This window comes from Pleuronectes platessa, chromosome 6 (assembly GCF_947347685.1).
Source record: "Pleuronectes platessa chromosome 6, fPlePla1.1, whole genome shotgun sequence".
In the NCBI taxonomy this organism is placed as follows: domain Eukaryota; kingdom Metazoa; phylum Chordata; class Actinopteri; order Pleuronectiformes; family Pleuronectidae; genus Pleuronectes; species Pleuronectes platessa.
In genome coordinates this window covers 22,048,047-22,071,653 of record NC_070631.1, presented here as the reverse complement: position 1 = coordinate 22,071,653, position 23,607 = coordinate 22,048,047, and the positions used below count along the sequence as shown (strand labels likewise).

The 23,607-nt window shown below is 41.4% G+C and overlaps 2 protein-coding genes across 2 annotated transcripts in view; both read left to right on the top strand.

Annotated features, from left to right (window-relative positions):
* ctnnbl1 (catenin, beta like 1) overlaps positions 1-4,997 on the top strand; it is a 49,638-nt gene extending 44,641 nt beyond the window's left edge. Inside the window, exon 16 of the mRNA XM_053425183.1 lies at positions 4,323-4,997. Coding sequence (XP_053281158.1) covers positions 4,323-4,411 — 89 coding nt within the window. The 3' untranslated portion in view covers positions 4,412-4,997. The remainder of the gene's footprint in view (positions 1-4,322) is intronic.
* Positions 4,998-11,726: 6,729 nt separating this feature from the next.
* The window catches only part of LOC128442885 (V-set and transmembrane domain-containing protein 2-like protein), a 48,935-nt gene continuing 37,054 nt past the window's right edge, over positions 11,727-23,607 (top strand). The window contains exon 1 of the mRNA XM_053425501.1: positions 11,727-11,847. Within this exon, the coding sequence (XP_053281476.1) occupies positions 11,727-11,847 (121 nt within the window). The remainder of the gene's footprint in view (positions 11,848-23,607) is intronic.

Sequence of the window (23,607 nt, the reverse complement as noted above, 5' to 3'; positions counted from 1 at the left end):
TCATTCTCATCTTCCCTCTGTCCCATTCTGTCCTGCTGTTTGGTTTCCTGTTTGCTTTTCAAAACCCTGGCAGATGTGTTATTTTCTTCCCGGTGTGACATCCATCCTTTCTGTATCATTGTCGGATAAAGCCCGAGGACGCGGCTCCGCTCACACACCCTCTGGCTCTCGGTGGCATGTAGCACTGTAGATAAAGCCATCCGTCACGCATGGCAGTGCCAGCAAACGTGGCAATTCTCCAGTCCCTGCTCTGTGTGTTTCAGTGTGTGCGTGCTTTTGCATGCATGCACATATTCATCTGCATATTTGCATAAAGGTGTGCATTGCTTGTCTGTGTACTTTTAGCTTACGAACAAGATTTATTTTGTTTGTGTGTGCAAATTAATGTTTGCCCGTAGCACACCGACAGGTTTCTGTGTGCATGCCCCTGCCTACTTTCATGTGCATATTTTTTTACATACTAATCTATGCAGATATGTACATGTTGAGCTTGCTCCTTTGTGATACAGTTTTCATATTGGAGTCATGTCAGCCCTTGCATGTCTTTACATATTAATGTGCATCTTACTCGTCCTTGATCTTCTCCCAGCTTATTTTTCATGCATTGTGTTGTGTTTGTGTGTTTTAGGCTGTGTGTGTATATGCAACTCTAACGTCATGATGCTGGTGCCTCCGTCCATTTCAAAGTGTGTGTGTGTGTGTGTGTGTGTGTGTGTGTGTGTGTGTGTGTGTGTGTGTGTGTGTGTGTGTGTGTGTGTGTGTGTGTGTGTGTGTGTGTGTGTGTGTGTGTGTGTGTGTGTGTGTGGGGTTCACTGTGTGTGCCCTCACCCTTTATATTAGGCCACACTGTGTAGCCCTTGCCCATTTGAAGCGCCCCCACCCGGTCAATGAAGCCACAGGAAAAAGGTTAAGCACATGCAGAGTACGTCGCCGACTCTGATGTCTTGACCTTACTGCCGTTAGTTCGCTGAATGAGAAGCAGTTCTGCAGGAGGGAAGGATTAGCACCCTGCATGGAAGAACATTGATTTTACTGACTTGGTGAAAATCTGCAGTGAGATGTTTCCTCTTAAATGAAACTTCACAAAGGTCATTCCCCAGGTAGTTAAACTTTACGTAATCATAAAGAGACGTTCATTGTCTCTCTTTACATGAATTAGCAGACATATTGTTACATTGGGTTATGTTTAACACTCTAATGGGCCTTCAGGGTAATGCTAATGGAGCACTGAGAAACAGTCTGACGAGTAGAAATGAAGGACGTTCAGTTTATTGTAAATAAGCTTAATGGTCTCCTTTGCCTTCAAGCTGGCCTAAAGATATAATAACAATTCTTCATGAAAAGGGTCTCAAAACAACAACTCCTATGTTCTATATTTTGTCGACTTGCTCACAAAAATTATCCAATATGTTTCCAAAAATGTACAATCTACAAGAAATCATGATTTATTCAAGGTAAAAGTATGTTTCATTTTGCTCACTTTTTAATTGCTTCATATTCAGTTTATCCGTAGCTTTGTCCGTCTTCACGTTCCCCATCTTCAATCAAGAGCATAGTCTTGACAGTGTGACAGCAGGATTTGCTGTTTTCACGTTCAGATTTTTGAATACTCAAAACCTTCACCCAAATATTCCCTGCTTGTGCTTTGCTGCACTCCAGCTTCGGCTCTTCTCCTCTCGCTCACGCTGCTACTGTGCGCACATGAAACGTCTGCTCTCTCATTCCTCCTCTGCTCTTGCATTATTCTTTTGTGCTTTTGTTTGCAAAAAATAAGTCAAAACTCCCCAACCAATAGAATGCCGAGTGTACGAATGAAAGGTAGCTGTGGAACATGGTCTTGAGAGGCAGTAGCATCTGCCTGACACACAACATTTCTCCAGTGATCCTAACTGTGCTTATTGTAATGAAGCAATAGTTTGCCCAATGCTCATTGATTTGATAGATACATAGGTGATAGTTGTTAATGCAGCCATTTTCCTTCAAAGGCCTTGGAGACGCACCTCGGCAGATGGCTGGCTCAATGTAGCCATACACATTAGCTGGTGTTTTGTTTCAAGGTGTCCTTTTTTTAATGTTTGGACACTCATATTTTAGAGACACTATTGCACTAAGCATTACAAACAATGTGTGTGTGTGTGTGTGTGTGTGTGTGTGTGTGTGTGTTATTGCAACCTAGATAATAAGCCTGTTGGTCTTGATGATGAGAGCCGATAAGATGACTTAACAGAGCTTGAGAAAGGCTTTGATTTCTTCTTTGTGAAGCAACACGTGTGTGTCCGGGACGCTCTCTGTGACAACTTGTGATGATTTGAATGCATGATTAGATTAACACACAACAGGATCATTTGTGAAACTGCCCCGGCTGATGTAACCAGTTCCAGCCGCAGCTGTAATCACACTCAAACATGCTGGAGTGTGTCTCTTCCCGTGGCTGCTGCTCCTGCTGCTGCTGGAAATGATTCTCCTCGTCCTCATGGCAGATCAGTCCCAGTCACTGACCTGAGTAATAGCGATGCTCAGTACTGTATTGTCCCTCCGCCGTGTTGCCGTGGTGACAGCAGAGGAGAGTAGCAGCATGCCAAAGAAAAGGTTCTGCAGAGAGTTGAGGTGTCAGAGAATCTCTGACCTTTCTGTCTGTGCGGCTGCCTGCACCCCCATTTAGAGACACACGCGCACACACACACGGGGACAATGGCAGGCGAACAATGAAAAGAGGCCGTAGGTTTTCATGTCTCTGTTGAATCGCTCCCACATCCCAGAAAACCTGCTTTTCTCAGTCAACCTTAAAATTCTGCCTTTTTTTTTTTAGGTGAGTAGCATCACCCCCCCCCCCCCACACACACACACAGCCCCAGCTCCGAATCTTGGACTTGCTTTTTAACTTTACTCCCAGCGCTTTGGTCTTTCTCAGCCCAACTCTCCTCAGAATACCCAATGATGGAGTGACCTCTGCGTGTCTTCTGAGCTCAGCTCAAAACTCTAAAAGCTGTTCACGTACGATACTGGTCCGCTTCCCTTACAACTCAAAATATAACTGACGTTGCTACAGACTTAAATGCCGTCTGATCTATTCCTGCACTCCTCTGTCATGCAATGATGGAGCAATTTAGAGTACTGTAAAAAAAAATTGCTCGCTTCATCCTTCTCCTCAATGACATTTCAGAGAGATATTGTACCTTTTATTCCTACAGATATATTTGATAGTCAGACATAGTTTTATATCCCAAAAATGTTAAATATAGCTATTTTGACTTTGGTCAGATCTTATTCATCGATGGTTATCGGGATGGGAAGAGGATTTCAAAACAAGATAAAAAGTTTTTCAGTAATACATTATCGACTCTTCCTCTACTGCTGTCATGCAATCTTGTGATACCTTGACTTTGAATTCTCATTATTAAACTCTGCAAGCTTTTAGCTTGTTCTTTTTCAGAACTTTGGTGGAAATGCTAGAATAATTCTGTTGTAGTAAAACCTCGATCTGCCTTTTGTAGGTTTGGCATCATTCCTATCGAGGATTATATGACTGTACAGTTAACAAAAGCAGCTAGATAATCATAAACGTTTCAGTTAGCCAGCCTTAAATGGTAGAGAAAATAAAACAGCACTGTTTCGCCCTAAGCCCTGGGCTCTCGTCAGAATAGCCCCCTTCATTCATTCCTCCCTGCAGTTTCTCCTGGCAAAGAGTCGTCTTTTCATCTTTCTGTCTGCGACATCCTCAGGTTAAATGTGTAAACCCTGCTTCGGCACAGAGGATGGCTGAGAGACAGAGCAAATGCCCCGCACTCCACCGGGGCTGCGGCAGCTGCAACTTTCTCTTTCTGCACATTAGACTCACAAATCGACTGTCGGCCGGTCTCCGAGGCCTTGTGTGGGAGGCAGACGCACAAAATGAAGAAAGCGCTCAGGAGAGTGCGATGAAGTACGAGCACAGCGCAATACACCTGGACCGATTACTGCTCACAGCCGGAGGACACGGCCACTGTCCTGGGACTTCTCTCAATATGACAGCAATTTTTCAAGGAAATATCTTGTAATAGGACTTTTGTTACAAAAAGATGACTTGAGACCGTCTAGACTAGATTATTAAATGCTCTGTCTCTGACCTTTGTCTCTAAAAAGTCTGTGTTTTGTCTTTATAAAGTGTACTTTTTATTCAGTGTTTGTGTATATATATGTATATATTTAAATGTGGCCAATCTATGTGTGTCTACATTTTGTGGGGGGGGGGGGTTTCTGGCTCCTTCTAGCCTCTAAAGTCAGAGAGCCTAGCCTGAGCTGTCGACTCATCTAATCCGCGGACTTTTCTTTGTCTTGTGCAGAGTACGCAGAGAGCATCGGAGATGGGAAGACTGACGAGTTCAAAGAAGCCGAGCGGAAGAGGATCATGGATCTCGTCGAAGGCTTCTAATCTCACTGTTTCTATCTTACGCATACACAAACAAATCTGTTCTTTCTCATGAGAACACTGAAACCCCCTCCGGTTCTGATCTGGGACCAGATTTGACCGTGACCTTGATCCAGTCGTCTGTTTCTCTGTAACATTCTGAAGGTAAAGTCACTGAGGACGTTTACATGCACAAATTTACTGCCAAGTACTTGTCTGCCACAATCATTATGTTATTTTCTTATTTTTATTTATTTATTTTTGAAGGAATTTAATAACATAAATTAACCTTGCCTCAATCTTTCACATCCACTTTGGGGGGAAAGAAAGATAAATTCAAAAAAAACAAGAAACTCATAATTAGATGTTTTATTCATCCTGATTGGAATCATGGTTAAAATCCAATGACGAGCGTACATGTAAATGTTCTTATCCAAAAGCAGAATATTATAGATTGACTGAAACACACAACCAACAGGAGATATACTCAGAGCCGCAGATTCTGTTCAGTGGTGTTGGATAATAATACACATTCCTCTCACTTTACCTGGTTTGTTTGTTTTTGAATTTTGTGTGTAAAGTATTTTCTAATAAAACATTTGGTAATAAATTCCTGATTGCATGTTTGCTCTGTTTCATTATTGTCACTGTTTCATGAGTGAACTCGTGCAGCTGGTTGATAAGCGTGTCTACATGGATCTCATTATAACTGCACTTGGTTATTGTTGCACATGGGAATTGATGGAGTCCACAAAGCTGTATCTGTCAACACACAAACACACAGTCCTCACACAAAGACTGCTGCTCCTTTAGGTCACTGTGTATGCACGTGTTTGACCTTAATTGAATAATTCACAAATATGACGGAATACAACTAATGCTTGTTATTTCATTCCAACAAATTCTTAGCTACATGCAAAATCAATCAATTCTGATTTTATTTGTACAGTTCCTAATCCCAAATATTTTAAATGCACATCTCAAATAGTCTCAATCTAAATAAATAGGTCAATATCTCACATAATAAGTGTGAAAATGTTTTTAGAGGGATTTTTATTTCCACCCAAATAAAATATTCACCTAAAAAAGCAATTAAGCTTGTTTGATTCATCTTCCTGATTCTACTTCTTTGCTTCCCGCTGCGGCTATCATGTGCTTCTGACATTATATGGAGAGAGTGTCTGTGTGTCAGTAATCGAGGTGGGGAGCCGTGGAATCAAGTCACTGGTTTCCGGCTGGAGTCAGCGATCACCAACTGGTTCTTGGTTTTCAACTGGGGGCAGGGAGTAACAGCCGGTAAAAGTCCGGAAGCCCACCACCTCTCATGCACCACACATCACTATAGAAACATATGTATAACCAATTGCTTGGCATTATAAGCGATTGAGAAAGGAGACGGATCACTGCAGAGGAGGAGGTTGCTCTCAATTTTTTGTCTGTAAAGATAGATATATAGGTTGAAGGAAAAATACAAATATAATTACCTGTTGTCACTAATGAGCACACACTGCTGCTTAACTTTCGAACCCAGAAGGAAAGTAAGGAGATGATGTAATATTTAAATAACAATAAGCAAACATTTGACTCAGTGATGATTAAAGTCAGATTCTCCATCAGTGCATGACCTGTCCTGTCTCATACTGGCTGATGTTGATGAATAGAAAATATGTCATTGGTTGAGAGATGACTAATTGGAAGTTTAAACATAATAGTTAATTTAACCTGACAGATGAAGCTTATCTATTGCCAGCTGCTGTTTCAGAGGTCAACAAGGATCTGTCCATTTCAACTGGCTTCATGCAAATACACATTCTCAAAATTCTCCTAACTGCACAAATTTGTCTTGATCACACGCTGGTAGATTGTCTCTTTCTGTTTGATGAATGCCACCTGTTCACCAGCATGTGCTTGTCGGTGAGATTTGAATATCAACATAAAAATTTGGATAAACCCTTATATCTGCTTTATTTGTTGGGCTTTAACAAAACGTTTACCAAAGATAAAAGGAACCCCACTTGAAGTTCTGTGGTCCAAAACACTCAGTCATACATCACTGAAAACTAGTGAATGCCACATATTGTCATTAAACACTTGTATGAACCACTTAGGAACAAATCTGTTTGTTTGAGTGATTCTTTCATGAGGTCATGACAGATTCAGAATACATTTTTGTCATATTGCACTACTGGCAACATGCTTTGTGCCTCACCAAGCCATACTGCCTCACCGAAAGTGGTTAGCCTGTTTGTTTACCAGACTTTTTCCTCTCACTCATTGTATTGTCTAAAATGTTGCTTTGTGCATACATTGGTCTGACCAAAGCCACCTGAGGACAGTTTGTTTCTATGAAATTTAAACTATGAGGTGATAAATGGAGAAATGAAGAATTTCTTGTTATCCCTGTACTGCTGACTGTCCCTTCCCTGCCTCTGGGAATATATAAGATGTCAATGATTTGCTCTTTGCCTCTTTTACGCCCTGTAAAAGTGAAAATGATACGACCAGAGACTGGATCTTAAAACCTTGCATGTATTTGTTAATCTTGTTTTCAGAGAACCTTCAGTGATCTGATCTGTTGTCATGTCACACTAACTCATACTGAACTGATTTTATTTAATGGGAACACATTTGGTGCCAAGGTGAACGAGTATTTAACAAGATTTAAGGCAAACAACATTCAATAATTGACATTTCTCAGTTCTCTTCCCAATGTGACACTATTACCATTCTCTTCCTACTCTAAATTCCTGCAACACTCATTTTGTGCCACACCCTCTCTGGGTCCCTGACCATGATCACGGCAGGAGGCAGCGTTGTCGGGAGAGAACGGGGGGGGGGGGGGGGGGGCCTCTCCCCGACAGCCGTCACATCTGCTGCCTTTCCTAAGTGTCTTCACAAACTCTAATATCGCTCGGTAACAAGATGGGTAGAACGGCGGGGCGTCGTTTGCATATTGTATTGGCAAAGGAGGCTCGGCCCCATGCATCTCTTATCAGTGATTATGACTGTGGCGTGTTTAACAGCAGTTGTACAGCAATTTCACAGCCGAGGGGAGGGAGAATAATTGTATTTTCCGAATGAATGAGTGCAAACACTGTGCACTGCTGTGCTTTTGGGATTCTCTCCTTTAGTAGGGGACTGAGAGGAGAAGATATTCTGTTATTGAGTAAGCACACATATGGAGAAAAGTGCACAACAGGGGCATTGCATCTTAAAGCTTTGGTGTATACAGTACACAGGGCTCTTAATAATAAGCCTCCGAGTGTCTGTACCAATCGCTTAGAGATACTGTCCTTCTATTGAAACACTGACGCAAGTATAGGTCCACTACTAGTGATCCTTAGTCGTGTGTAAATGGACCCTCACCAAAAGTAACCTGTATCTGAACATTTCAAAATACAAGCCTGACTTTAACTGAGGCAAACAAAATGAAAGGGAAGAATCTTAGGCCTGGCAGGACCCAACTGAGAGGCCCGTTCTCTCCAGGTAATAGGACAATAAAATGTGTTAATGTGTCCTTGCAAATTGAGGTGAAACCTGAGGCTCCATGACTGTATGGCATCTATTCAAGAGGTAGAAAAGATACTTTTTCAGGTGAACAAAATGTAAATAAAATCCTGTGGTGCAACCGAGCTAATATCAGAGCTTCCTCCATTTTACAGATCTCTGGTCCTTGAAATCAACCATCTCAGAAATGTATTTGAAAAAATCAAAAAGTTGACAGAAAACCCTGAAATGACTTGGGGTGCTATGTTAACATTGTTCTCTCATCTTTCGATATTGTTATTATTATTTTTTATATAGCTGTTATTGTAATTTATATCTTTCTGTATTTTAACCATTTACTCTCTTGCTGTTAAGAGCTTTATACTTTGTTTTGAAAAGTGCACTACAAATAAAGTTATTATTGTTATTATTACTATTTGTGAAAGTGTCCGTAAAAAAGCTGTGACGACTTGACTCTTACAGCCTCCGTGTGAGTGAGGTACATCTAAAAAGAGAACCTTATTTCAAAAGCAAAAAAATAAGGGGAAAACTTTGGGAATCTTGAGTCAGTGAGTCAGCTCCCATCGGGACAGGTAAGAGAAGCATGATAGGGAGGAAAGATGGCATCCACCCTTGTCACCTCTCAGGTGAAATCACCGTGTGTGTGACACATCCAGCCATGAACATGTTCATATACAGACAACAGACACTCGCTACAGTGTAATGATGCTGACAGAGGAGGAGGCAGCCCTGTGCTGGCTTCTCAACACCACTCTATATTTATTTATGTCTATCTGAAGTCAGAGACAGTGGGTGAATATAGACGACAAAATAGCATTTGAATTTTAAGACTTGAAAATTACCGGCAGATGTTGATTTTCAGAGAGGAAATAATTTGTGGTTTGGATCACACAGGCGAGTGGGGGTGTTGATGACTTTTCTAACATGCGATAGACACAAAAATGAAAAGACGAATATCTCAGGATGAAAAAGCCGTGCCATACATGTAGAAGCCGCAGATGAAGATGAGCATTCTGCGACACCTGTAAACAAAAACGTCTGATCTCTACAGAACAATTTCTACATTACAACCTGCCTCTCGGATCTGATTCGGCGAACATTCTCCAGAGTTTATGTCTGAAGATGGCTTTAAATATATAAATGCACTTTAAAATAATCTAAAATGTCCTTGATTCCTAAGGACAACCAATCCTGCCTCGCAGCCTTGTCAATATGTGAGTTCACGCACGCATAATGCTGTAATAATTCTAACACATGGACTCAAAACAAAGTTGTTCATTGCTGAACCAACTGCTACAGCAGCGGCCAAAATGGGTCCTGAGCCCGGCTGCTGTAAAAGTTCGGCCGCTCTCATTGTCTATGTTATCTGACAGTGCAAAAACACATTCATTTCCCCTGACTGTTTTATTGTGGCATAGCACAAATATTACCATGGCGCATTCTTCAGTAAATGGGGCCTAATGACATCCCAGAGGTAAACTGTCCACCACTTGGTGATCATTATAAAGGCTTCACTGCCAGCAGTAGGAGAGAACAAAAAATCCAATATATTGTTCTGTTTTCATACATAACACCCTCTGCATTTCTTCTCTCTGTGTTCATTTATTACGGAAAGCTGTAGGAACAACGTTTTAACTATTTTCTTTTTTATGTTTTCATAGAAAGTCTCTTAGGCTGAAAAAACCAACATGACCCTCTGCAATAATGGGGCTAATTGAAGAGGGTAATTGGAGTCAGGTAATGTAATCCATGTGTTAGGGTCCCTGGCAGTGCTAAGAAATATCTACAAGGACTGGTGACCACCTGAGTTTAAAACAGAGGCTGTATGACCAGCTACTGATAATCAACATGTGAGGAGATTAGGACATGTGTAAAAAGCAACTACAGAATATAACCTATGTTACTCTCTCCTCGTTTAAACTGCATTTACATTAGTATTAGTCACATGCCGCTCCACACTGCACCGCAGGTAAATTCTCAGTCTCTCGGGAAACTGTGACGAAATGTTCGGAGTAGTAAAATACTGCGTGGGAACCTGGGATGAGGATTGTTCGCAGCAACTGGTGCAGAGCAGAGTCTAATCAGTCGTAGCTGCTCGATCACGATACAGTAATTTCTGCATCTGTAAAATGCAGACACGGCATACATACATAACGTGATGTCTTTTAAGAGCACAACATGATTATCTGTAGCTCCTGCCATCTGCTGAAAGGATACAAAATACTGACGACAACACAGGAATATGAAGGGAATATTCCATAAGCAACTCATGTAAACACCATGATCAAAATAATGTCTTATTCTGAGTAAGGCCAATACTTGGAGTACATGTGTCCATGTAAACATTGTTTTCTAACAGAGAGGGCAGACAGCCTCAACTGTTGTTTACTTGAGATATTCTTTGTGACATAAACGTAGCACGATTATGACTCATTTCATTGTGTCCAACATTATTCCACCAGTTTAAAAACCCTAACCTGAAATAGCTTAATGTATGATGCTAGCGTAGACCCCTACAGCTTATTTTTATTTGTTCATCTTGTTTAGCTACACTCAGGGCCTGTGTCGGTAGCTCCATATCGCTAAAAAAATTGAAAACTCCTTTTGGACGTTAAAATGTGATAAAGACGTATACATGTTTATTTAATGTGGTTAAGAACGGAATACTCCAGGGCCTAGTTAAATTAGTTTGACCTAATTTGTAAGTTAATAGGAAAATTATATTTACAAGGCAGTCTTCCATTACGCCTCGGAATGACGTCACACCCGAATAACCCAACCAACTTGATAGTGTTCCAGTTGCACAGGAACAATGTTTACATTAGTCGTTCATAACACACATGCATAACGCGACATTTCACGCACTAACACCGTAGTAAAACGTCCATAGACAGTAATTGGACAGTATGTGCACCAGGGCCGGGTCTAGACAGGCATGTATGAGGGGGCAGCCACAAATCTTGAGGGGGCATTGTGCCTAACCCTAACCCTAACCCTATTTAGTTTGAGGGGGCACAACATTTATTTGAGGGGGCCAGGCCCCCTCTTGCCCCTGCCTAGACCCGGCCCTGATGTGCACGATACATTTAATGACCGTGCAAATGAAAACTAAAAACATCTATCACTACTGTAGATATACGAGGGGGCTATTTTGGATTTAGAAGTGGTGGGGTTCCTACGACCTTCTGAGTCGACAGTCCGACTTGAGGTGGTGCTCCAGTTACGACTTCAGACTCGGGGTTCGTAAATTCAAAGCTCGGAGATTTAAAGAACGCAGCATTATTCCATCTATTATTTTAATCAGGTTAATATCGGAATATTGACCATGGTAACATAGTCAATGTAGATTGGAGCGCCTCCATGTTGTTTACCTGGCTGTAGAAATGTTTTCTCATTGTACTTTGTTTTACGTATTTATCTACCATTAATAAAACGTGATGATAATACAGATGTTAGGAATGTTTTTTCTGGCCTTTACATAAAAAGCGCTCAAAAATGCAGGTGGTCCAGATAAAGGCTAGTAGACGTGTGTTGAATATCCCTCCTCTTATAATTGATATAGCTTCATCTCAAGCCGCGGCACTCCCCGCCAGTGAGCAGTGTCCCTCCGCCCCTTGCAGAGCGCAGTGAGGAGAAGCAGAGCGTCAGTCAGTGCTCTGGATGTGGAGAGAGGCTGCAGCTCCGTCTCCCTCTCAGGTACCTCGCTCCTCCGCCCGTCAGACACTCACCTGGATCTAAAATAGCACAGACAGACAGAGAGGAACCCTTCCAAACGACGTGTCCTCCACCCGATGTGAAAAGAAGCGAGGGGAGCAGATCTACACCAGAAGAGATGGGAGCGTTTCGGCTGCTGCTGAGGAGTTTGCATTACATGCTGGGACTCTCCATCCAACTTAGTGTCGCCACGAGGCAGGCTGGACACGGGGAGGTGGAGAACCACATCTCCGGGAACGGTAGGTCCACAGCCCCCCCTTCGTTCCTCGTGGTGTTTCAGGTGCTGATGCTGTCTTCTGAGGGGGGGGGACTCAACAAAGAGCAGGCTGATAGCAACTGATGCCACAGTGTGTGTGTGTGTGTGTGTGTAAACCCAAAGTGCATGTGGTTTGCACTGTCAATTATTGAGGAATCATCAGCCTGTCATTCAGTGAGCACATGTCTATTGTCCATCATATAATTCCAACAAGGCTTGTACAATATTTGTTATTTTCCACGTATAGATTATAGATTTTTAGAATTGTCTTGTCTAGAATTAAAATGGGATGTTAACGTAATACATATGTACTGGGTTGGAGGCAGAGAAAAAAATAATACAAAAAAATGTAAAAACGATGGAATAAATGACGGCTCCGCAAAAGTGAGGCCAGAGCGTCTCAATTGCCACTTGGTGGCTGGCTGCAGTGGAGGTCTTTAATCCCACCTCTTCCATGTTAATGGATGGGACATAGAGCAACCTAAAAAGTAAATACACCTCAAATTAAATGTTCTCAAATATGGTTTCTGTAGTTGTTATCACACCGATGTATGCATACATAATGCATTTCTGGTAAGTTATTTGATGCGGTAAAAATGGGCGGATGTTACGATTACACTGAGACTCTGGCTCCAGCTCCAAATACGCAAGATGGCAGCGATCGTATACAGGATATTTTTGCTTCTGAATATTGGGAGTAAGTGGCGATGTGTCATCCATCTTTATTGACACTCTATGGTTAGATATAAGGCAGTAAGTATTGTATTCATTTAAAGTCCCATGGCTCACAGAAAACAAATGAGATACATTTTCCGGGCTTCTAAAGAAATCAAAGTTAATTTCCACAGCCTCTTTTTTCGGAGTGTAGGGATTGTGTTCTCGTGATGTGCAGTGAGTCAGTGCTCATGACAGATTCAGTTTCCTCCTCACTCTCCTTTCTTCTGATCACTTATTTATTCAGCTGATAGAAGTTAATATTCCTCTTTTAACATCTGATGAACAAGCTCTGCCCCAGCTCCCAGCTGCCTCCTCTCTGTCTGAGAGCTTCCCCAAATGGCCTCCAGTGTTTACACCTGGTTACGTCATATCATCTTAACACGGAGTGTGTCTCACGGTGTTCTGGTTTGTCCCAGCAACTCTGCCGACCTCCACAGGTGTCCGGCTGGCAGATGTGCCGACGCCATCGAGTGTGTTTGAAAAAAATCCAGCGAGGAGCAGAGGGAAGGGAGATGGAGTGGAAGTGATGGCCAGCAGGTCTGAACACCTCGGTGCCCTTGAGGCAATGACTCTCCTCCTGTCGATCAGCCTCTCTGGCTCCTGTGAATGTGCTCCATCATCATCACACACAACAAACAGCTCCCGCACACTGTATGACACCCGGGGCTCTGTTTGCATCCCATAAACACTAAACTGCACTGTGCATTCATAAAGGTGCTTCAGTTTTATTAAATCTCCTGGTTTCAACACGGGTGAGATTCCCACTCCCTTTCACGTGAGACACCGGTGTCGGGAATGAGCATGTCCGCACCCACACATAAGGATTCATTGAAAGTTGAGAAGAGGGAATTGAGTTAAAAGTCGTTCTGCAAGCAGCACAGAGCGAGTGCATCCTCCAGAGGAAGCAGAACTCAGAAATGTTAGATATTAACTAAAGAAATAGTTTCATATTTTGGGGAAATATTCATTTTCTCTCAGAGTGAGATGAGACGATCGACTATATATCACTCCTCTATCTGTTTATTGAATGTGAAGATGAAAATGTTCAAATATGATGCCTGCACTGTTGCAGTGATTGTTTTAGTCTGGTGTTGTATGTTTGCACTGTTCATTCAGTCTCTTAAGCGTCTCTGCCGTTTCACCTCTCCATGCTTACACCTGTAACATGTGATTTAATCCACTACAGACGTGTTCCCCAGCGAGCTCTGTGTCTTCAGCTTTTACCAGCAGAGACCTCAAGGTGTTGAATGTTGGTTCTGACTCCTGCCCAGATAATCTCACAGCCCAAGATACGTAACTGAGTCTGTCCCTGTGGATTAAGCAGTGTCCATCTTGCTCGATTACATTATTATTATCAAATACCATTAGAACGTTTGTCCAAATGTACTGATGTCATGTTGAATAATGTAGTGTACAAGTGTGTAAAATATTCATCAAGCTGTTGCTATATGTAGTAACATGAGTAATACCTCATGGCAGGTTAGGAAATACATAGCATAAATAATCTGAGTGTGTTTTCACACTGAATAATATGCTGCCGGGAAGAGATATGTTAGAACAGTGTGTGTGTGTATGTGTGTGTGTGTGTGTGTGTGTGTGTGTGTGTGTGTGTGTTTATTTGCAAAATGAATCAAAAGCAGCGGTACAATTTCTTGAGGTCTGTCAGTAGATTCATATACTGTCATTTCTCATTGAAATAGCAAGAAATGAATAAATCTAATGAATAATGAAATATTCAGAACACAGTGTAGCACAATGCTGTGGTATAAAGTGAAATCCAATAGGGTTGTCAGAAGATTTTTTTTAACGCTGGAATGATGAAAAACGACAAACAGCATGAGGTCAGGCTCACCTCTTTAATATCGATATATTTATATGCAGAGTTTGTTTTTTTACAGTCCATAGATATGATTTTAATTCACAGAGTTACCTTCACCACAGTGAGTCATATCGAACAAAAGACACAAGGACAGGGTCAGCAGCATTCTTCGGTTTTCCCGTAGACATTAACACCTTTCCAAACGACTGCTTCTTCCTTATAACCTTAAAACATTGAGTTCGGATGAAGGATATAGTAATTCAACGTTATCCAAAAGCAATCTTAAGTTATCAGAGAAACAGGCTGGGCAGACAAACCCCTTCGGATGTGCTCTGTCTGCCGAAGAGAGTTAAGAAAACACAGGTGAGACTGCTTTAGTGTGTATTTTTACTGGTTTAAATGATTTGTTATGTTTATTTTGGAGAGGTGGAGACCTCTTTGGAGAATTCAGCTCCTGGTAAAAAATATGTATAATATATAATAAGTGTCACTAATGAACAAATATTGCATGAAATACATTTTTCAAAGGTTAGGAGCAGTTTTTTAGTGTTTTTTAATGTAAATATGAGAACACGCCCTCATAAATCTATGGGGGCTTGTGTCCCCCCCCCGTCCTATTGTTTTCATCCAGCTTGACATTGTATGCACTGGTGTCTGATTCTAACTATACCAAAAAATTCTGTGGTTTCTGAACCCCTGGAAGTCATAATTCATCCCCTCTTTGCACTGGCAGCTGGACTACTGAATAAGAAAAGGTGGAGAAAAATAAAAAAAAGAAGTATCAGAATCAGAATCAGAAGTATTTTATTGCCAAGTAGGTTTACACCTACAAGTAATTTGCTCTGGTAAACTAAAGAAAACCAGTTAGGAAAAACGTTACTTGACTTTCCCAGTGCCGCTGGTCTATATCTGCCCAGACGTTGTTTTAGTCATTGATACTTTTCAATTAACTCCTAATTAGAGCGTGGTTATCCAGCGAGGAGATTGTTCCAGCCAATCAATTGGCTTAATTAATCTGCTAAGGGTAATTTAGCTGTTCGGCCAATGAGATGGTAAAACTTTGCAGAGGGAAACAAATTGTAATGAGAAAGCAGGAGCAACGATAAAAGACACGTTTTTTTGTTCACAGTTCTATTTTCAAAATACCCGATCCTGCCCTTTTACTCATTAATGGTTTTAAATTATACTTATTTAAGTTATACTATTTTTCCCACATTAAGTCAAGACTTGACCAAAGAAGTTGTCCACACCTGCAGGCCTTCACTCAGAGTCATTTCTTCACCCTGTTTTTACCTCCATCCTCAGAGAAACCAGCCTCTTTCGGACTCTTTCTAGATTGGATTTGAACCATTATTTTTCAATTCAACACATGAATCATTTCCCATTCAGGGAAGACAGAATCCTTTTACGGCTGCTTCGCCACCTTCTAAGGCTTCAGGCCTGGCTGCTCCTCTACACTATGACAGTATTTGAGGAGAATACAGAGGGATGTGTGAGTGTAAACTGAGGTCTGGCACAGATGCAATCACAGCCTGAGATGGATAAGCCTCCTTGTCTCCTTTTCACCATCTCCCCACTGTTTTTGTATCTTCCTATTTTGGGGTGAGTTGCATGATGGAAATTATTGTGGCGTGGGAGTGGGACTTCTGCTGAAAGCAAGCTGGAGGACAGAGGCAGCATCACCGCTCTACTGTAAGACTATTAAAAATTTAACAGTGGCCAATGCAGTATCACTGGCAAAGTTTCAGCAGCAGCTTGTGGGGTTTACTCACGTCTTCTGCAGTATCAGACACCAAATGTTCCCGTTTGCTCCTCGCCTCCCACTCACTGTCATGTAGAACTCCAAATCAGGTGCATGTTGAGTTTTTCACTCTTAGCTGGATGAGCTATGAACATAAGAGTAGCACTAAACTTCTGAAATATAAAAAAAAAGCTCTATCCATTAACTTGCTATCATCAATTAGCCTTATTACCCAGTTTACTAATTACAATATCTGTCCAAACATCCAGAATGAATATGGTCAGTGTTGTTGTCCATCCCAGATCTTAGGTTTTAAAAAACAACAGTCATGTCAGATATCAGTACTGAACATTTAGCCTAATAACCACGTAGTTGGACAAGAGAAAATAAATCAAGAACTCTAATAATTGTAATTTATCATAACAATACGACATTTAATTGTTCCAGTTTCTTAGTTGTATGCTGAGACTGTGAGTCTTTGACAATTATACAAAAATATGTATCTGGCATTCTCACTTATTTGAATAAATGATCATCAGATTATTAATTAATAAATATGAGATATAGCTGCAGTTGTAAATGTAATGTAAGCCCAAACCTTTTTGTAATTGTGCAAAGTGGCACAGTACTACCTTGATATTCTTTACAAATTTGCTTTTAAAGCTCTTTCCATCATGTGATTTATAGTAAATTTCTTCATGACTTGAAATACTTGGAGCCTTTTTACACACACACACACACACACACACACACACACGAACACACTTACACACACACACAGACGCAAACTGTCAGTATCCATGTTGCTCAGAAGGAGACATAAAAGTGTAAGAAGCAAAGTGTCAGAACAAACAGGAAGGATGGGCGAGGAAGCAGACAGGTTGACAGTTTTAAAGCTTGTTGGTGCTCAGCAGTAGGTAGAGCCAATGTGTTTAGGTCCTGACCTCAGTATATACTCGTCCCTGAGAAGACAAGTGCTGCAGGGCATCCTGGGGTAGGCTACGAAGAGGAAAGAAATTATTACTGTAGCTGCACCTTTCCTCTGCTACATACACTGCTTGGTTGTCTCAGGAATTAAAAATCAATATTTGTTGCCCCCCTGCTTTGTCTGCATATTCTTTCATGAACAAAGTGTACTTAAAGATATAATCCATGATATTATGATTAGTAATGGCTGGCTAAACATTGTGATGACTGTTAGCCGTCGGCTGTTCACGATGCCATCGTCCTTTGGCCCACACCTACTGAACCATGAAAATAGGAGCCATGTCTTGGCAGATGTTGTAACAGCAGCCATTAGCTTGTATTTACTTGTGGGCAAAAGTCTTTAAAAGAGCTGGAGGGTTCTTTCAGTTTGTTGCATATTTTGTAGGCTGCAGATTTCTGGTCAGTGTCAAACTTTTCATATCAAAACCATGAGACTGAAGTTACCGCTCTTTCAGATACAAGCTCCTCGATTTGTCTTGCTGGTCAGAGTCTTTCGGTTCTGAATTACCTTGTTCTGTGTCAGGTTTGATTCAAAGTCCTGCCTGCATCCATGTTGTGTGGAAAAAACAAAAAAACCTCCATCCTATTGTTGGAGAATATTGCTGTGAAGAGTGATTCGTGATACAATGTTCACAATATGAAACCCTATTCTCTGATTAGGCAAACCTGTGAGACAATGCTGGAGTACCCAGAGACAACTCAATGTGGACACAGAGATAACCACATCTAATCTACAAGCAGATTTATGAGGACGCTCAGATTGATTGAATTTGATTACCAATTGCTGGAAACATTATCGGATGATAGCGATTAACAATTGGCGCCCTTAAAATGTTACAGTGTCATTGATTCACTGCAGAAGAAAAGTGTGCAACAAGATGAAGGAATTTAAAAAAGCACTAGTCTAACCTAAAAAAAAAAAAAAAAAGACTTTAGAAAGCATGGTGGAAATACAACATTTGTGTTTGTTTTATGTATGAATGAAGGAACACAACAGTCTTGTTATTGTTCCACACAGATCTCATGTTTTTGTCTGCTGCTATTTTCAGTCTCTTCAGATGCTTCAGAAGCTTCAGAGAACACTTCATTCATGTCATGACTTAGTTGTACAAAATGTCCACATCAATGCTTATACTTAACATTTCTTAAATGAAAAAAACACAACCTGTGCCTCTACATTGAGTTTCTATGAATCTAAAGACATTCACAGCTCAGATGTTTCATCCTATTCAGTAATGGAACAGCTCAGCACTGCCATACGTTTGAAAATGAATAATGACTTTCCAGGGAGATAAGAGAACAATGCAGAGAATTGATAGAATAAGCCTGGAGCGTTAAAAACCTCACTCCAGCTGTCATCGACAGTTGTTCTGTCGCTGTGGTCACGGAGGAAGTCATTTGAGTGGACAAACCTAATCGGTTGTTCCTGATTCAAGCAGCCAATTTATCATTCGAACCCGTAAAGGAACATGGCAGCGGTTCAGGTGTTGACAATGTACACTTGGTGTCCTCCATCATCCTTGCCTCCTCCTTCCTTCCCTCGCCTGCTGCCACTCTCTGTGCTGTGGTTAATAAACTCTGAATCTGCTTCCTTCGATGAGAGCGCTCGCCTCAAAATCGGCACAAACAAGCTGTGGGGTCAGTCTGCAGTCAAGGACTCTCACTCTGTCTTTCTCTAGATGTTCCTCTTGCCGAGCTCATCTTTTGCGCTCTTCGCTCGCATGCGGCCATTTGTCTCTGTGTGGGGACATACTTTGGAGGAGAAATGATTGCAGGCAGTTTTGAGCGTGGTGATCCAAAGCTGCACTCTCTCTTAGGTGTCCCTCTTCGACTGAAACTCATCTCCGGACTCATCATCCAGCCCGTGCGGGCGTGCGTGCGTGTGTGAGGCTCTGCGGACTTTGTGTGTGAGATGATAAAGACAGCTTTGAGACAAAAGATCCAAACCTTCATCTGCATTTTGTACTCTGCACGAGTGTGCACTGAGTTGTGTACGTGTGTGTGTGTGTGTGTGTGTGTGTGTGTGTGTGTGTGTGTGTGTGTGTGTTTGTTTGTAGTCATAGAGATGGAGGGGGATAGAGTATTCCCTCTATTGCACTCAGCATGATGATGTTGGGAGAAGTGCTTGGCTGTGAAGACTTGTCTGAAAGAGGGTTGCTTATCTTCCATTAGACACATTACTGCCAATGTTGCCATGAATGTGGAGACATACACACACTGAGACAGAGATACACACACTCCCAGATTTAGAGAGACACACACACACACTTCTCCTGGGGAGGCACTTGGCAGGAATCGTCTGTTGGCAGCGTCACTGAGAGAGGAAAGAGGAGGAGGAGGAAGAGGGAGACAGGAGAAGAGGGGGACGTGATGTATCCCTGGTCCAGGGTCAGTCATTTGCAGCCTGAGAGAGCACCTCAGCCTCTGACTGGCTGCAGCACACTTTAGTGAAGTATCTGTGTTCTCTGACTTTGTCTGTATGACTCTTCCTTCAGGTTCCATGTTGTTTTGACATTGATTATTCTTTTTTGGCCTGATCACCGTGTCAATACAGTTCTGAGACGATCTACATTTCAGAAGATAGATAGATGAGCTGGTTTCAGCACCTGACATGGCACTGTATGGCGGTTTGAAATGGCACAATGCCTCCTCTCCCTACAGGGATTCTGAGAAAAATTTAATTAATCACGAAACAAGAATAAAAAGAAAAGTCACTCTGGCATATTGTTTTGTTCCATTTTAAAAAGAATCAAGGGCACGCTGCAAAAAAGCTGCTTTCAGTGCTTTTTAATCACATTTAATGGAGCGATGCGACGCTGCCTTGTCAGCCCGTCGCACTGAATTTATAATTCAAGCACTGCTGAGACCTCGGGAAATAATCATCAAGTACATTGTGCACATGGTAAAATGCACATATCATAAGCCACCATACAATAGCTTTGTTATTGTAACACATCCTTAGACACACACACACACAGAAACACACACACACACACACACTCGCAGAATGCCTTTGTCTAAGCTCCAAAACAAGCAAATAATTATTGGAAAATTCATTAGAAAACGTGTTATTATCTTCATTCTCATGTTGGTATAGTTTGTTGGAGGGAAACTGACTCATGGGTAAACAAGCTAACTCGCACAATTACAGACATTCTTCCTGGGAAACAAATGTGTTAATCAGATTCGACTATTATGACGGAACACATCAGGGAAGGGAAACATGTTTAAAATGCTGTGTCTCTTTGCAATCTCGACGGAAAAAGTAGTTTCAGTGGTGGAAAACCATCACTGACATTAAGAACTTCTATTAAAAAATCCCTTAGACTTTTAAGTGGTAAATCTGTCATTGTTGTCATTGCCCTGCATATTTGCAAAGCAAGACATTGAAGCTGGACTGAAAGTAACTTAGTGTTCTGGTTCAAAACTTAGTGACAAACCAAGTTAACTCATCACAAATCCAATGTTCCTGCTGTACACTTCTATATATCAAGTATTACTTTAGCAATAGCAGCTTCTACCAAAAACATGAGAGAACCCTTATGACTCTCATGACAAAGATATTTAATTGAGGCTAGATATTTTACAATTTAACCATAACCTTTATTACAAATAATAACAAATATATAGAACTTGATTAAAGAAAACATTAAAGTAAATACGATCAAAAGCACATCTTTCCTGCATTGTATACGTCGTTGTGATCATTTAGTTGATCATTGTAAACATATGAAAACAAATAATAATAAGAAACTACAATTTGTTATGGACAAACTGACACCATCCCCAACAGCCAAAGTGTTTTTCTGCATTGTCAATAAAATGTAAAATAGATGTTTTAATATGGACAAACATTAACACTGATATGTCTGTGAAAGACATAACCGATAAATCAGTCACGCTCTACTATCAAGGAAATGGAACAAAATGATACCAACCTGAATGATCTCTGTCTGTATTGTGTGTGTGTGTGTGTGTGTGTGTGTGTGTGTGTGTGTGTGTGTGTGTGTGTGTGTTTGTGTGTGTGTGTGTGTGTATCATATTTTAAACCGTGTGTTGCTGCCTCACTATAGTCTGTTCATTAGCTTCTATTTCCATGTCACTGGTCATGTATCACTTTTCATTGATTTGAACAGCGAACCTCTCTCCTAACCTCCTGCCTTCTCACCATGGCCAACGTCTATAGCGGGCCTCCCCTGCTCTATATGCCATGATGTGATGGGCCCGTGTCATTCCCTTGGAATGGACTCATCACATCATCAGCAGGCGGCGTCCCGTGACTTGGAGCATATGGGAGAAGCTGACTTTGAAGACTGCTTTAATGTGTTTGCTTCCAACGCAGCCTTTCATGTGTCTGATACTGTAGCAAACATTTACATTTTGAGAGTTTCCTGGCGCTCTGTCCAAAGGACAGCATGGAAAGCTTACATTATTGATCGAACTCACAGTCAGTGATACTTTCAATATGAAAGGGCGACTCTTCCCCCCTGAACCTCTTTAATCCCACCAGGACCACCAATGAGCCCTGTTGAGCCCCAATGATTTAATGTATAGCCATACAAACATTGGGATTTATTTTTTTAGGTCTAAGACACAAGCTGAAGGCCTCTTCGAGGTCTTGGTGGGGGGAGACAAGCACAGTCTCAGAATTATGGCTGATGTCATCTTGGCAGTTACACAAGCAGAATTTGTATGCATAAGCAGAGATAATATATGTGTGGTATAATGGTATATTTTTCCAGTACAATTTAAAGATAGGCTTGGTGATCCTGGAAAAGCGAGCGGGAGCAGGCTACACTTTAACCGAAGATTGTGTTTAGTACAGTCCCTTGAGGGCCACAGACACTGGCTTTTTTCAGATTGCTTTATTGATGGTTTTCAGGATGTGAAGAGCATTTAGAAAAATATCTACTCTACTACCACCATAACTCTTCAGATACCCATGTTATGTACTAGTAGTTTCACAATATGAAAAAATGATTGGGTCAAGTGTACAAATTTGCCTGTTAATGCATAATATTTAGAGGCAAGGAAAGCTGATTTGTATTTATTTATGATCTGCGTTAAACTGAATAATGTGTCTTTCTGAGAGTTGGTCGAACTAAGTACATCTACAAGAAGTGACCCCAGAATTTGGAACTGATTCACTGAATCTAAAATCCAGGCCAATCATTTTTTATTCTCTATTGAACTTAAGCTTAATTATTGTCAAGCCTCTTTTAAATGTTGTCATGAGAAGGAGGTGCCGATTTTACTCATCAGTCTCATGTGTTAATAAGCACTTGAGTCACTATTAAATGCAGTCAAAGTATCATAGAGGCTCCGGCAGCAGGATAAATAAACATAGAGATTTAAGGTGTGCTTTGTTCTGCCTTTTGAACAGCACAGCAATAAATGTGTCAGCGAGCTATCATCTCTAATGCACAACGAAAATCAGTTCATGAATCTCAAAACCTCTAGAAGATTCTCATCATTTCAATAAACACTGGTTCATGGTGCAGGATGAAATAGATTAAAAATGAAATACCAACTGCCTGAATATCTATTATTATTAGATCTTGAAAATTGCTCACCTGATCAACAGCTGACTTATAACAAGTACATGGACAGAGCTTAAATATGACCCCCCTCCCTGTCCCCCCCCCCCCCCCCTCCCTTCTCTCCACTCTTTTACACACACCCATCCTCCTGGCCCAAATGTTCTCCGCTCACTCCAACCGATCGACCTAATTATTTATAGGGGAAAGTATTTCCTCCTTTTGGGAACTGTTGGGTTTCTTTTTATTTCATTGTAATGCCCAGACCTTAATGTGTAAAGTGCCTTGAGATAATGCATACTGGAATTTGGCAGTTTACAAATTAAATTGAATTAAATGGACTTTGGAGGAAGTGCTGGTTGGACTCTGAGTAGTTGTTGAGAAAATCTTAGGACAGAGATGTACCACTGTAAACTGCATTTGCTGCTTTCTTTTGAATTCAGACCCATCCCTTTGATGACATGACCACATTCATTCGGTGGCAACTGAAAACAAAAGGAGCAGCAGGAAGTGCCACTTCGGCAGCCCTCAGTCATGAAGTGCATACTCATGTACGCACATAGACACTTTTTCAGACAGTGTTATCCATTGCTGTGTTCCTGCAGTGACCGGGGCAAATTACATCGCTGTGGAGAGCCTCTTTCCTCCACAGCGGGTGTGTGTGTCTACAGACGCGGGTGTGTGTGTCTACGGACACAGACACGGTGTGGGCGTATTTTTGTGCCTGTGAATGACTCTGCATCCAGCGGTTGGAGTCATAATTACCCAAACTCAAGCCAAATTAACTGCCATATGAGTGACTACTTGTTCAAAGTATTGTTTCAGAGTGCACACACGCACACACACACACACACTCACACACACAGACATACTGTGCCTGAATCCAATCATGCTCTTTCCCTCTCGCCCGGCTGCCAGGGATCCACATATTCTGTCTTTCAT